Source organism: Myodes glareolus, chromosome 4, assembly GCF_982192425.1.
Source record: "Myodes glareolus chromosome 4, mMyoGla1.1, whole genome shotgun sequence".
In the NCBI taxonomy this organism is placed as follows: Eukaryota; Metazoa; Chordata; class Mammalia; order Rodentia; family Cricetidae; genus Myodes; species Myodes glareolus.
The window spans coordinates 13085596-13101667 of NC_142029.1; the positions used below are offsets into that span (position 1 = coordinate 13085596).

Consider the following 16072-nt stretch of genomic DNA (forward strand, 5'->3'; position numbering starts at 1 on the left):
CAGAAAGTTACCGCACAGAAGGGTTGAGGAGGGATCTCCCTGCACTGCTTTGGCGGCAGCCTCTGCCTGGCTCGCAGGCCGCCCGGGGCATCCCATCATCATATTTTTTTAAAGAACAATAGGTTGGAGATAAAGCTCAAAGGCAGAGTGTCCACCTGCTCTAAATGAGGCCCCAGTATTCTCAAAATTTTAAGTCATGAATAAAAGGCTAATGTTGGTAATGGTAAGACACAAAAGGAGCAAAGATTCTGCAATGATATTAACTGGGATGACTTAGTTTCTCATAAGAATTAATAAAGTATAAAAACTTCAAAACTTCCTGGAAAATTATCTTGTTATATTCAATTTGGTTAATGAAAATAAAACACACTCTTTTTAAAAGTTCACTTAAAGTAAGACTCAGTGGTTTCAGTCAAAGAAAATCCCAGCCCCAAGAACATGCCTAGCCATCTTCTGTGTCTACAGATATTATTATGAAGCTGAGGCTGGAGTTGCTCCTTCAGTTTCAGATTAGAAAGCACTAGAAACAGCATTTACTCTTTCAGCCACACACCAACATGCTGCTGATTGAGGCACACAACTTTAAATCAGAACCACGAGAAACAGGGAAAGCTGGCTGCACAGGACTGTATGGAAGCCCAGGAAGATTCCAGCCCTCCCCTTGATTGCTTCATCTTTGTCAGCAGCTGTGGCACTCCTTCCTCCCTCCCAGTTCTGACTCTGCCAATGATGAAACAGGCGCTTACATCACTACACCTCTCCTTCGGCTCTTGTCCTAGTATGCTGTGTGTTGCTGTGATAAAACCCTGACCAAAACCAAGTTAGGGAAGGAAAGGTTTGTCCTGGCGTCTGGGCAGGAACCTAAAGGCAAGAACGGAAGCAGAACACGGCTTACTATGTTGCCTCCTCTGGCTTGCTCAGCTACCTCTCTTTCATAGCTAGGCCAACCTGCCTAGCGATGGTGCCACCCACAGTGGGCAGGGCCTTTCTATATCAATTAGTAATTAAGAAAATACCTCACAGACACAGCCATAGACCAATCTGATGGATAAAATTCCTTAGTTATGATTCCCTCTTCCCAGGTATGTCTAGATTTGTTTTAAGTTGACCGAAAAAAATAAAAAAATTAAAACTAAAGAGTCCATCTACAAAATGGAGAGCACCCCCTATAATAAAGCAAGGTAAAAAGCTCCAGCATAGCTTCCTTCAATCCTGAACTTCGTGTTTCTAGTACTCCCTACTCACACCCCAGCAAGACAAGAGTGACACAAGCACACACGCGCGCGCGCACACACACACACACACACACACAGAGTTACAATCAAGAGAAATATCTGACGTGAAAAGTATCATCTAGCATGCATCTATGCATGGTCATACACCATAGATTTCAACAAAAACTTCTAGCCACTTATAGTTTATATCAAGAATATCACACGATAACCTGTAGGCTCACAAACAAGGGAGCCAAAAGTATGGTAGGAAGGGAGTGGAAGAATCAATTTGAAAGGAGTAAAGAACAGGGGCAGAAGGAGGGAGGAGTAGCAATTACTCCCATCTGAAACACACTCCCTCCTTCTGCATATGTCCAGTCCTAGCTAGCAGTCAAGACTCAGGTTAACCAACTACATTTTAAACCTTAAACAAAAAGCTTCCTAAGTGCAAGACTCTCAATGTTTAAGCTACACACATATCAATGATTTTTTTAAATGTTATCTTCACAGCCCCTGAACAGAGAAATGAAATATTAGATTTTCAACATATGCTTTTGTTTGCATTTAATATTTTCTAGTCTGGCCTAAACTACTAAAAACATTAATTTACTCATTTTTTCTTGATCTAGGACTTCCATGAGGTGAAAGTGAGACTACCCAACAAAAGGAAACGGCTGGACTACGAGTCCCCATACAATCTTCTGTTCAGAGAACAGCTGCTCTGCGACCTTTAGGGCCACACAGACCAAGCGCCTACTTTGCAAACCATTAGTTAACGTTTGGCTGCAGTGTTGCATTAGTTCAGCAGTTTATCACAGCATGCAGGACAGGCAATCCTGGCCTACCAGCCACTTTTGAATCTGTCCCCATTTCCGGTCAGAGCAATGATGAGAAGTCTATGAATAAAAAAGTTTTATAAACTGAATGATTTTCAAAGCACTGCATTCTCCAAAAAAATCTTAATCACATACACTTGCCCAGGACAACAATAGCAGGTGACTCAAAGCTACACTTTGAAAATACAAGAGATTTCTAAACTATGTTCACCAACAAAAAGACGCATGGTTCTCTGCATCGATCGAACCTCTATCAATAACTGTCTCTTCTATTTACAATTTAGTACAACCTTAGGTGTATAGAGACAATGCATTGGAACATTACATTTCAAACCAAGAACTACATCCAATATTAATTGTAACTAAGGGGAGAAAATTAAATCAGCGTAGAGCACAAATATATAAACTTCTTTTATTAACTTGTCAATAGAAAATCTACCAATAACATCAAAATAAATTACTCCTCCACAGATGTTTCCCCTTTATAAATAGTATTGAAATATTTATGAAACTTTTCAGACCCAAGTAGATATCAGAAAGAAAAGTTAATGAGTATCTTATCTTAGCTCAAATTCCATTTACCTATTTTACTTTTTTCCATTTTTCAGAAGACAAAAGCATAATATAAGTATGTAGACTACAGAAGAACATAGGACCAATTATAACTACAGGCTGCCAAGTCAAAGTACTGATTAAACCAATTCTTTCTGGTCCTATATTTTGGCACTGGTTGGTTTGTTTTGGGGTGTTCTACCAATTTAGTATGTTTCAAATGGTAAGTGTGGGGACTCAGCTAGCTCTCTGGGGGGATTAGGGTTCACTGTCATGTTTCTACTTGAACCTGCACATATGTCATGTCAAAACCTTCCATTCTAAAACTCCCAGGCCAGTCCTCATTTAGCACAAAGACCATAATAGAGGTGTCTCCCCACAGCGTATGGAAACAGAAGGGTTGACAGTGAGGATGGTAACAATGTGGGCAGAAACCATATTTATACTGTAAGAAAATATATAAAAACATCCAGAACAGACTTCCTAAATTGGTTATTTCAAAGGCAGAGAATTGGGATTATGAAGTGAAGAATGAAGGAGTCTTTAGTTTTGCCACCCTGGGGCCAGAGCTTTTATATCGTCTGCAATGCCCCCTCCTCTCTGTGTTCATTCTCAGCTGGTTTATCTAAAAAGAAAATGCAGTTGCTGACCTAGGAGAACAAGACCTAGACCTACATTCAAGTGGAGGAGACAGCACCCTGAAGAGAAAAAATGTGCCCAGCCTGGGGACATCCCTCTCACTACCTCACAGCAACGCTTGGACTCCTGAGCCCTGGAAATAGACTCAAGAGGGTGAGATTAAACCTGACTTTTTATCCCTCACCCCAAAACACCACATACACACGCATGCGCACACAGGCTAAGATCACACTTCTCCTTACCTCTCTTTGCTGTCGCTCCAGTTCCCTCATGCGGATGTCTCTTGCTTCGGCCCGGGCAGCCCGCTTTGCAGCTAGCCGTGCTTCTGCCTGAAAAGTAACACAAACCCCAGCTTATATACCAGACTAGGCAATAAGGAACAAGAGCACACATCTTCCAAGGAAAAAGAAAATATCACCTATCAACAAGTTTGACCGACTTCATCCAACTTTCACACATTCCCCTCTTTCTCTAGTCTCAAAAATCTCTCTTCAAATCAGGGCCATTATCTTGTTTGCCTTGGTTACATATTAAATACACGGCTCACTACTTATTTCCCCAAAACTTGCTCTATTCCCATATTTCTGTTCTTATCAATTGTGCAGACTAAAAACTTAAGAAATGGCTGCTATTTCATTTTCAATATTGCTAATATTTAAACTATCTCTGAGTGTCTCAATCTCTGCTTGTTTCAGGGTCTCTATGCCTTCACCTTCTCTTTCATTCCTTCCCCTCCCTCTTAAATTGAAATATAATTTAAGCATCAGAGATAATTCACCATTTTTAAAGGAGAGCAGGTGTGTTCAGGTGGTATAGTGATAGTTCAATCTTATTAAAGAATGTAATTTGGTGCTTTTAGCACATTCAAAAGACTGCACAACTATCACTATTAACTCAAAGAACCTCAAAGAGAAAGTCCACATACATGAATAATTCCTCCCTGTTTTACCTCCCCATTAGCTCCTGGCAACCACTAATCTTTAATCATCAGCTATCCCGGCATTTGATGTAAATGGAGCCACAGCAGGGAAGCTCCATCTCCTGCTTGGACTAGACCACCTCAGAAATCCATTCCTCGAGAGCCTGCCCTATAGTCCATCTTCTAGGAGGCCACAGAGTTGACAAAGACATTTCTGATGGGGTAAGAAGAGGAGGGGCTGCACAAACAGAAAGAGCGGAGAGACAAAAGCAGGAAGAAGGCTCCTCACACTTGGGACCTGCGCCTCGTGGGCCAGTCATCGTCCCCTCTTTGCCTGGGCTCTACAGCTTTCCAAGTCTCCTCAGAGACTACCTGCTTGGCAGGAAGTACTGCCCATTGTCTTTCGCTCAGCTAAAAGACTACTTTCTAGGAAGTTGTCTGGTACTATCCTTGGGGCAGAACAGCCATCACCTTCATCAGAGCAGCTGGAAGCAATTGTTAAGAGACCCTCAGAATGGGGCCTGTTAACTGTGGGCAATCCCTCACAGGAGGAGGGGTGGGGGAGGATCAGACACTCAACCTCTTATCTTAAACACCCCCTCTGCTTCCTGTCCTCTGCCCACTGAGTATGACTCTGCCCCAAACTGCACATGACCTTGTGATCTAAGGAGGTACTAGTGTATACACTACTGCAGGTTAAATGACAGGGAGACTCCATATAAACAAGCAGCTATGCAAAGTCATTCTCCACAGGGTGAAACTTTGGGGTGATATGGCTGCTTTGCTCCTATAAGTAACTACTCGACCATGCTCTGTAAGTATTCCTGATTAACGTTAGTAGAGTCATACTTTGGTTTATTGCTGGTACCCTCTAATAAAGAACTAGACATTTGTTTACATCTCCCAAGGAAAGAGTTCCCACAATATATGATGATTACTCCCATTACATCTTTCATAAATACTAAACACTTATATCTCTATGCATCTTTCTAACTTTGTATTAAAGTGATAAGCCAGGTGTGGTGGTATACACATGTATACCTGTATACTATAATCTGCTTTGTAGTGATTTTCCCATCCTTGGCCACATTCTTACTCTAATCCAGATTAGCCCCATGATAGCTACAGGAATTGCTAATCCAGATTAGCCCCAGGATAGCTACAGGATATGCCAATCCAGATTAGCCCCAGGATAGCGACAGGAGATGCTAATCCAGATTAGCCCCAGGATAGTTACAGGAGATGCTAATCCAGATTAGCCCCAGGATAGCGACAGGAGATGCTAATCCAGATTAGCCCCAGGATAGCTACAGAAGATGCTAATCCAGATTAGACCCACCAATAGCTACATGAATTGCTAATCCAGACTAGCCCCAGGATAGTTACAAGAGAATGCTAATCCAGATTAGACCCAGGATAGTTACAGGAGATGCTAATCCAGATTAGACCCAGGATAGTTACAAGAGATGCTAATCCAGATTAGACCCAGGATAGCTACAGGAGATGCCAATCCAGATTAGCCCCAGGATAGTTACAAGAGATGCTAATCCATATTAGACCCAGGATAGTTACAGGAGATGCTAATCCAGATTAGCCCCAGGAGCTACAGGAGATGCTAATCCAGATTAGACCCAGGATAGTTACAGGAATTGCTAATCCAGATTAGCCCCATATTGCCACAGGATATGCTAATCCAGATTAGCCCCAGGATAGCTACAGAAGATGCTTCTTTCCATGTTGTCATATTTAATGCCAATCTCATAAGAATAGATTCAGTCAGTGCTTAAAAGAGTCTATTCCATAAGCAATTATATTAGGTGCTAAGAATACACAGCATGAGATGACGAACCTCTGCCTGGCTCTCATGTTTGGGAGACAAAAACGCTAGCAAGAAAGTAGTTTTGCCTAGCAGGGAACAGCTAACAGTTGATTCCTATTCCCTGTTCGCCCCTCCCCATACACACACTCTGGCAATACCCCAAGCTGCTAAACAGGTCTTGTAGTAGCAAAACCTTACAAACTAAATTAAAATCTATAGACTAAACTGCAACCAGAGATATGTCTAGAGCAACTAGTCTTCTACCCGAGTCTGACACTGGCCCCTACCTTTTTAAACACCTATTCTCTAACTCAAGTTCCATCCACTTTCTTTACTCCATAGACTATGAGCAGACATCACTTGCTTACTAGAGTTTGTACTTCATAGAAAAAGATTTCAAGGCTAAGTTACATTTCAGTAAATAGCAAATACATTCGAATCTACAAAGTAATAAAATTGTCAAGTATTTTTAAATTATAACCATGGCAATGAGTAAAAATTTTCATTCTAGGTAAATTAGCTTTGTACTTGTAGTCTCTTTAGCAAATTTGGCCAATTCTGTAAAATCTACACTAAAATGAGACTTTTTTAACAACCTAAATTATAGATTATTGAAATCTGTTCAATATTTCTTTAACAACCAAAGAGAAAACCATGCCTTCAGAGACACACACACACATTCATCCCTTTGTTACCCCATCTAGTTCCATGGAGACAGTATTTAAGCCACACTTTGCACATATGAAAACAGGGTTTTAAAAAAACTACTTTATCTGCTTCTTCCTTTTTAATAATGTACAAGCAGCCTGAGGAGCCAAGGCTGAGTCCAATCCAGCAAAGCCTGCGTGTGCTCTGCAACTGCATGCCACATGTGAAGTCAACAGTCCCAGGCCCAGAAAGCAGCTTCTTGGGAGAAGCAGCAGTGTTTTCACCCCAGAATACAATCCACAGAACAATTCCTGCAGATTTATTTTGCTACACACCTATCTCATATACACAAAATAAATGGAACATAACTAAGTTCAAACTAAAGTTGAAAGTAAACACAGAAAGACCATTTGATCCAACTAGTTCTACTGAGAGATAAATATACAAAAGACTTAAAAGCAGAGACCCAAACAGACTTTATACATCAGTGTTTACAGGGTCATATTCCAGAAAACCACAAGGTGACAACAACCGAAAAGTTCATTAATGAATGAATTTGACAAATTATGTTACAGACATATGACTGGACATTAGTCTTTAGGAATGAAGGACATTTAGATATGACCACATTGGGTGAATCTTATAAAGACACTAAATTAAGCAATGCAGACCTAGATGGACAAATATTCTATCCTTGTGCTTATGCAAGGTACCTAAGGTCAGATTCACAGAGAAATAATGTGGAAGGGTGACTGCTAAGAGCTGAAGAGAAGGGGAGTATAGAGTTAGTGTTTAATGGAGACAGTTTTGGAACTGAAAGATGACAAGGTTCTGAAAAAGGATTGCGGTGACCGTTACAAAATATAAATGTACATAATGCCGCAGAAATGCACACTCAAAATGGTTACCATAGTAAAGTCTATGTCATGCATATTTACCAAAAGAAGATTTAGCTAAATTCAGAAGTGATCATAACATGTGAAATCGTAAGTATTCAGAAGTTTGAATCATTTATATTCTTTTAGTCTAAAATGACACCAACTCCTAAAACTAATATAAAAAAAAAATGAAGACCTGGAAATTCAGGTAGAGAAGTTTCCTGGGCAGCCAGGTCACAGGACCAGGTTTTTGGAAGTGAGGATGGTTGTTGTGTTCTGAAAAATGAGGCACAGGAAGGCTGATGAAGAATGTACTACCCACTGAACAGGGACAGAAACAGAGTAGAAAAAACAGTGGCACAAGAAGTAAAATCATGGGGCTGGAGAGATGGCTCAGTGGTTAAGAGCACTGACTGCTCTTCCAAAGGTCCTGAGTTCAATTCCCAGCAACCACATGGTGGCTCACAACCATCTGTAATGGGGTCTGGTGCCCTCTTCTGGCCTGCAGGCATACACACAGACAGAATATTGTATATATAATAAATAAATAAAAAAAAAGAAGTAAAATCATTGGACAGAGTATAGCTACATTTCTGATGAAATTTAGAAGCAAATAGAAAAACAAAATGGCAAAAAAAGCACATATCTAAGTCTTCTCAAACTCATAACCCTTCTGAAGCTATACAATACTTACTCCTGACTTAAGCATCCTTAGCAATCACCATGAAAGACTTCTAGGAACAGGGAAGATCCACACAGATACTATGGTCTGAATAAGTTTGTATATTAGAGATTTTTTTCTTTTTTTTTTAAAAAACATTTCTTATAGTTTATTTAACTTTTATTTTATGTGCATTGGTATGAAGGTGTCAGATCCCCTGGAACTGGATCTTCAGACAGTTGTGAGCTGCCATGTGGGTGCTGGGAATTGAACCCTGGTCCTCTGGAAGAGGAGTCAGTGCTCTTAACCACTGAGCCATCTCTCCAGCCCCAAGAGATTTTTTTCTTTATCATCAGAATTTTTCATTATGGACATTTGGAATTAGAGGAAATGAGAGCTGCAAAATCCAAGGGGAAATAATTCACTTTTAAACTGGATTTGAATAGATATGTCAGTGAAAAAGATACACAAAGGGCAAAATTAAAACATCCTAGATACCATTAGTTATTTAAAAATGCAAATTAAAACAATACTGGAGGTGAGTGTAATGATATATGCCTGTAATTCCAGCACTCAGGAGGTTGAGGCAGGAGAGTTGTGAATTTGAACTCAGTCTGAGCTACACATCCAGTTTCAAGCTAGCTTGGACTAAGTAGAAACTGCCTTGTGGTATGAACTTGTAATATCAGTCTTAGCTACTTAGCAGGCTGAAGCAGAAGGACCACTTGAACTCAGCAGTTCAGGTCCTGCACCAGGGGAACATAGAGATATCTCATTGAAAAACAACACAAAACAAAAACTCTAAGATTTCTGCAATGGATTTGCTACTAGAACACAGATGCCATGATAACTACCTAAATCAAAAATGAGAAAGGAACTTCATCTACCAACATCAACAGTAGTGAACATGTAGACTCAGGCTAGTCTAACACTACTGCCCAGCTGATCTGCAACTGTGATAGAAGAAAAAGAAAAGAAAACATTTAAAACTTGGTGAGATATGGGCTAGAGAGAGAGCCCAGTGCTTAGTAGCTCTGTTACTCCTGCTGCGCCCACATGGCAGCTCACAACCACCCGTAACTCTAGTTCCAGGTCATCTAACATCCTCTTCTGAGTTCGTTGGGCACCAGGCACACATGGGGTGTATTATACATATGTGGAAGCAAAACACTCAGACACATAAAATATTGAAAGCTTGTGAAGTAAGCACTGAAATGGAAAAGGGTTCCTTCAAGTATCTGGATCTTCGGATAAAGTGAGGGCTGAGCATGAGTAGCCAACACCAGTTGGTGTGGGAGAATGGTCTGTATTCTGTCAATTATATTTTAAATAAACGCTGATTGGCCAGTAGCCAGGCAGGAAGTATAGGCGGGACAACCAGACAGGAAGTAGAGTCGGGTCAATGAGAACAGGAGAATTCTGGGAAGGAAGAAGCAGTCCCAGCCCAGACACAGAAGAAGCAAGATGTGACTGCATCGCTGAAAAAGGTACCATGCCATGTGGCCAACATATACTAGAATAATGGGCTAATATAATTTATAAGAGTTAATAAGATGCCTGAGCTAATGGGCCAATCAGTTTATAACTAACGTAGGCCTTGGTGTGATTTCTTTGGGACATAACAATTGTGGGAACCAGGCAGGACAGAAACCCTGTCAACAACCAGTGACATCTCCTGTGGACTTTGGAGACCTGCAAGTATTAAATGACTATCACTGATGCCCCAGAGCATAGAATAGACTTTTATTTAAAAAAAAAAAAAAAGATGACAGGTGTATTATTATAGACTGCCTATGCTGTCTTGATTGTTGGTGCTGCAGGTGGCAAGTTTAAAGCTGGTCTCTCAAAAAACTGGCAGACCACTGGATGATGGTGGCACACGCGTTTAAACCCAGCACTTAAGAAGCAGATACAGATGCATCTCTGAGTTCAAGGCCAGGTTGGTCTACAGAGTAAGTTCCAGGACAGTCAGCGCTACAAAGAGAAACCCTGTCTTGAAATTTAAAAAAAAAAAAAGCTGGCAGGCACATGACATGAGCACACCTTCTAGCTGATACACTTGGTGTGAAACAACTAACTGTCCGTCCCTTTAGCCAGGAGAGGAACAAAGCTCTTTTTAGGAAGGTAGTATTTACACTAAGAAATAAGCCACCGCCTCACACTGTAGCATTTGGGCCAAATTCCTGGTCTAAGTCAAGTGCCAACATGCCTTGGTTCACAGAATGGAATGTCACTCATGGTGGCAATGCAAATGGAACCACACCAAGTACAGACTGTATCCTGCCACCAACTTGTCCAACTGAAAGCCTTTGTGCCTCCCCTTCCAAGATGTTTACAAAACTGGTGGTGTTGTATGGTCCCTGTGAGCTGAGGGAAATTATTGTTCTCAAACACAGTATAGTGGCTGTCTTTCTCCAGGCAATGTTACAACTATAGTAAAGCGTGTTGAAATGTACCATGAGGCTTTGAGTGAAGCTATTCCTGAGGGAGCTGTCCATCAAAATGTTTGTTCTGGCAACTGTTGCCAGTGACAGCGGAGGAAGGTGGGAGGGGTGTTGAGCTGTGACTGGAAGCAGCCATCCTCCACGGCTCCACTGCTCATGACTATTCTGAACCATCCAGGCCAAATCATTACAGGCTCTGCCCCTCTACTGGACTCTAACACAGCTCCACAGCTCACTGCCTGCAAGCTTGCTGAAGGGAAGACAACTCATCCAACATTTCTGAACAAAGCTGGAAGGTAGTCCTTGGTTCCAGGAAACTGGTACAGTTGCCATCGGTAAGGTACCCAGCAATTCTGTGTGTTAAGACGCTTCTCTAACTCTGCTCCAAAAAGGTACTGGGGCTAGGAAGGTCACCAACTATGCCCAGGCCAAGCAACATCCCTAACACTTGTTACCCAGTTGGTGGAAAGAGAACATCTCATAGAAGACAGGCCTGGAAAAACCTTCAGAAAAAAGAATGTTGTGTGGACACTTGTTTGAGTATAGATGGAAGCTTTAAGTCATTACTGCTGTTTGTTTTTAATTAGTGCTTATTATTGGAAATAACTTGACCAAAAATGTATCACAAATTTTAAAATTTGTTTAAAAAGAAAAAAAAAGTTTAATGAGAAAGGGGAAAAAAGAGGTAAAAGACCTGATCTCCACTGAGTCACACTGCACAGCTACTAGAACAGTATAATAAGACAGATGGTTTTTAAACCAAATAACTAGAGCTGTCAAGAATGTGGAGAGACCAGAATGCCCTCAGCAATGGTAGAGGTGCACAGGGGAATATACTGCTTTAGAAGAGTGTGGCGGTTTCTCCAGATTTTAAATCAGAGTTATCAGAAACTCAGCATCTACCCTAGATGTGTTCCTAAGGGAGATGAAGACATATGTCTCCACAAATGTTCACAACAGCTTTGCTCATAACAGTTGAAAAGGAGAGACAAGCAGCACTCCAGCAGCGGGTGAGCGGATAAAGGAGTGTGGGTGTCCACTGATGGAACACTACTCAGCCTTGAACACAGCACAAGAGTGACACGCCAGCAGCGGGTGAGCGGATAAAGGAGTGTGGTGTCCACTGATGGAACACTACTCAGCCTTGAACACAACACAGGAGCGACACAGACTGCAGCACGGATCAACCTTGAGCACACTTTGCTAAGTGGAAGAAGTCAGACATGAAAAGTGACATGTGTGATTTTATTTATAAAACACCAAGAATAAGCAAAACTATACAGACAGAAACTAGACTACTGGTTGCCAGGGAGGAAAGAGATAGGAAGTAACTGTTAATTACGAAGGGAGTTCTCAGGAGGCTGATGAAATGTTTTGCAATTAGATATAAGGGGATGATTGTACAGTAGACAGACTTAATTTAAAAGCATGCGATATCCTAAAATGGTGCATGTGTTGGTCACTGAATTATATTATTTTGTTTTATTTTGTTGTGTATGTTGTGTTTGTTTGTATGTGGTAGTGGTGGGGTTTTTGGAGACAGGGTTTCTCTGTGTAGCACCTACTTGCTGTCCTTGTTCTGTAGACCAGGCTGGCCTCGAAGTCACAGAAATCCCCCTGTCTCTGGCTGCTGAGTGCTGGGATTAAAGGTGTGCACCACCATAACCTGCTTTACCTTTCTTTTAAGTTGTATGGATGTTTTGCCTGTATGTGTGTCTGTGCACCATGCACATGCAGGGACCACAGAGACCAGAAGAAGGTGTGAGATCCCCTAAGATTGGAGTTACCATTAGGAGCTGCCATGTGGATGCCGAGAATCAAACCCTGATCCTCTGCAAGAGTCTTCAGCACTCTTAGCTATTGAGACATCTCTCTGTTTTGATACCTTAAGTTGCGCTTGCTGAATAGATAAAACTAAATGCAACAAAAGCCACCTAAGCTATGGGGTGTGGAGGCACACACCTGCAGTCTTAGCACTTAGGAGACAACGGCAGATCAAAAGTCTGTCATCCTTGCCTATATAGTGAGTTGGAAGCCAGCCTGGGCTACATGAGAGCCTGACTCAAAGACACACACAAGTACACACACACACACAAGTACACACACACACAAGTACACACACACACACAAGTACACACACACACAAGTACACACACACACAAGTACACACACACACACAAGTACACACACACACAAAAAGAAAGAGAGAGACAAACAGCAAGAAAGAGACAGAGAGAGCTTAAGTCAAATAAATACTACAATATACAAAATTCCAGTTCACAAAGTTTAATGTATAAATAGGAGGAAGGAGAATTTATGACCTAGGAGGTTTAGGAAATATTGGGTTGAACTTTTTAAGTCAGAATATTTAATAACAACAAACATTAGAAATTTCAGAAGGGCACAGAATATATAGCATTTCTTAGACCAATTACTAAATAAACCCTAATTAAACCTTTAAACATCAGGGCCCAGGAACCCAGCCTGAGAAATAAGCTTATGAAAATAGATCAGAATCCAACTCAAACTGCAGTAGTCTGTTAAGGGATAACCTTGCCTAAAATTAAACAATATTATCAAAATAATCTCCTCACAATCAAAACCCAAACTTGCACCTGGCACAGTGGGACAGTGGGATACTACTGTAGTCCCAGCTAGTCTGGAGGCTGAGGCCAGAGGATCTTGAGCCCATGAATTTGAATCCAACAAGGACAACATAGCGAGATTCCATCTTGAACAAATAAACAAAGGCCACACTTTGCAGAGAGTGGGTGAAACAAGATCTCACTCTGTCCTAACTGTGTCATTTGAGCACTGACTTACTAGCAAGGCTAGATGACTAGTTGCTATTAATCCATGAAATCAACCTCTGTGAAACAGGGGACAAATACCGTGCCAATAATCACCTGATAGCAAAATAATATTAATAATCACCTAATAGCAAATACCAGAGGCAAGACCCACAGCCTGAGACTCACACTGTAGTCCCCACTCTTTCTTAACCACGCACTTCCACCTGTCTATTTACACACTGAGTCTGAGCCTCTCTCCTCAGACAACCAGAGGTTTGCTTTGAGCTCCGGTTTCTGTGTAGCTGTACCATTTTGGCCCTACTGGTTCCCAGGTCAGTCCTTTAATCTCCTTCTACTGTGCCCAGCCTTTGTGCTCATCTTTGTAGATTCAGTTCTGAGCCAATCTGAAGAACTCTAATTCATCATCACAAATTCTGACTTCTTAGCCATAATCAAAGCCTCCACTTCTACCCCCTAGTGGATGAGCTAGCCAAAGACAGAGTGAGAGAAACGAACTCCACACTCAACAAGTGGGCAGCTTTGCTTCCAGAGTCCCTAGTCTCCAGCAATGGAGTCCACCCCGCCCCCCTCAATCCTGACCTAAGTCCATCCCTGGTTTCCTTCCAACAGACTCCCCCTTTCCCAGCAGCTTCTACCACTTTCATCAAGAGCCTTCAAAGCTTTTTGATTGTAATTTCAGTTTTTCCCTTCCTTGGGACTCCCCACTGTATACCCCAAGGAATACACACAATACAACTTCTCAAACTAAAAGCATTCACAAGCTTTCTGCATTTTAAATTTAGGTTCTGTAACTGCTTCAGTTTAGCAGGCAGAGAGACTAGGTTAAATTTGCTGTGGTTCCCTGTAGCATTCCAGCCAAAGGTTCACCTGAAGCCTGTCAATCCTGTTATAAACTTTGTTCACCGGATAGACAAAAAGGAAGGACCTGCTTGATCTCCTGGGCAGTGCTCACTGTTTACTTCAATAAAATCCTTATTGCATGTCTCACTTGAGACTACTATTCTGGTAGGGGAACAAAGGTATGTTTACTTAACAATAGTCTGGACCTAGTATCTAACAATTTAGAGTCAAAAGACTTAACCAACTACAAGATATGCACACATTCCAGAAATTGGGGTAGGTCCATCAAGTTATAAACAGTACCTAGTGAACCACAAACAGATGTGTGTTTTTGTTTTGTTTTTAAGACGTATATACTCTAAGATTACAATGAATCACAGAGGCTTTCAGAAACAAAACAGAACCACTCAAAACCATGCCATATTACTACAGACTGTTCTAAATAAACTGGAAGGGGAGAATTTCTAAGAAATACAATGCAAATGGTTTTTATTCTCCATGGGGAAAATTCTGCAATATAATCTTTCTTCTCTCTCCTACATAAGCTATTTCTTCTCTTATGCCAATTTTTTCCACAACAGAAGGCATCTTTCAAATGTGTCTGAGAATGTGCTTGAAGTAGAAAACACAGGCTGGGGCCTGAAGGAGGCAATCCCTGAACATCTTCCTGCCCAGGACAGGTCTCCTAGTCTCTATGAGATCCCCTTTCCTCTCTCTGAAGTCCCACTGAAGAGTCAGCCCTCCTGTTTGGGTCAGCGCTGCCCCAAGCCCATCACTCTCCACTGCCATGAAGGACTCAGCCACCCAGGGCCCTGTCCCAGCTATCCACCTTTCCTGTCTGCAGCCTTTCCTTCTATTGGTTTATCGAAAACGGTACAAGGTCTCTCCCATCTTTAAGAAAGAGAACAACAAGTCCCAGCCCAGTGCAGATCTCGTCTCCTCTCTACAGCCACGTCTTCACATACCTCTCCTCACTTCTCACTTGCTTCAAATGACTGCAGCCTGGCTTCTGCCCAAACCACTGGGCTGAAACTACTCAAGCAAAGGTCACTAATGACCTCTAACTACCAAACCCAGTGGAATTTCCAAGTTCTTATCTCAATTCTTTCTGGATAGCTGACATCACTAACCCCTCATTCCTCCTGAATGCTCTTGGCATCCTGCAGCAGTAATGCCTTTGGTTAACATCCCTCCTTCAAAATCCTGTGTGGACACACAGTTCTTTTCTAGATCCTTCAAGTTTTAATAGAACCAGAGTTTCTGGGTTTAACCTCCTGCTCTTTGCAGTCTGTCTTCTCTCCTGGATGATACTGACTTCAGTTGATAAAAGTCAGCAAATCTTTATGTCCAAGACAGGTTTCTCTCCATCATCCTGATCTAACAGGCTATTAAAAATGGATGGTGTCCCACAAGAACTTCAGACTCAATAAATACCTAATTAAATGCATAATCTCCCCTTTAAGTTCCCTGCCTTGTTCAGAACCTCTATTACTGTCCTATCACCCAGAAGATAAAATGAAGACTTCCTTTTTCCTAGCCTCCCTCCACAACTCAGTCCTTGAGTCCCACCTACCCAGTTCCCACAAGTCTCTACACCTTTGCCAGTCTCCCTAAACTCTCCTTTTCCTGTCACCCTTCCTTCAAACTTTCATCATCTCCTAACAAGACACACACAGCTGTGACCTCCGCTCCTCCAGACGCATCCATGGTAGCTAGGGTTATTACCCTGGAAGTCACATCTGACTGTGACCCCACAGCTTTCAAAGTCAATTCCAATCCTCAGCAGAAAAATCCCTTCCTGACTGACTG

The 16072-nt window shown here is 41.7% G+C and overlaps 1 protein-coding gene and 1 long non-coding RNA gene across 17 annotated transcripts in view; one reads left to right on the plus strand and one right to left on the minus strand.

Moving 5' to 3' along the window:
* Lrrfip2 (LRR binding FLII interacting protein 2) overlaps nt 1-16072 on the minus strand; it is a 107093-nt gene that overhangs the window by 62596 nt on the left and 28425 nt on the right. For 9 of the 16 annotated variants that reach the window (XM_085688931.2, XM_085688928.2, XM_085688926.2 and 6 more), the window contains exon 4: nt 3484-3570. In XM_085688931.2, the coding sequence (XP_085545057.1) occupies nt 3484-3570 (87 nt within the window). Of the gene's footprint in view, nt 1-2059; nt 2111-3483; nt 3571-16072 lie in introns of all 16 variants that reach the window. The other 7 variants (XM_087905193.1, XM_087905194.1, XM_087905201.1 and 4 more) reach the window with 1 other exon arrangement.
* On the plus strand, nt 10735-12275 carry LOC146894512 (uncharacterized). Its single transcript, XR_015001671.2, has 2 exons — nt 10735-10945; nt 11586-12275. It is a non-coding gene; the product is annotated as an uncharacterized LOC146894512 (long non-coding RNA).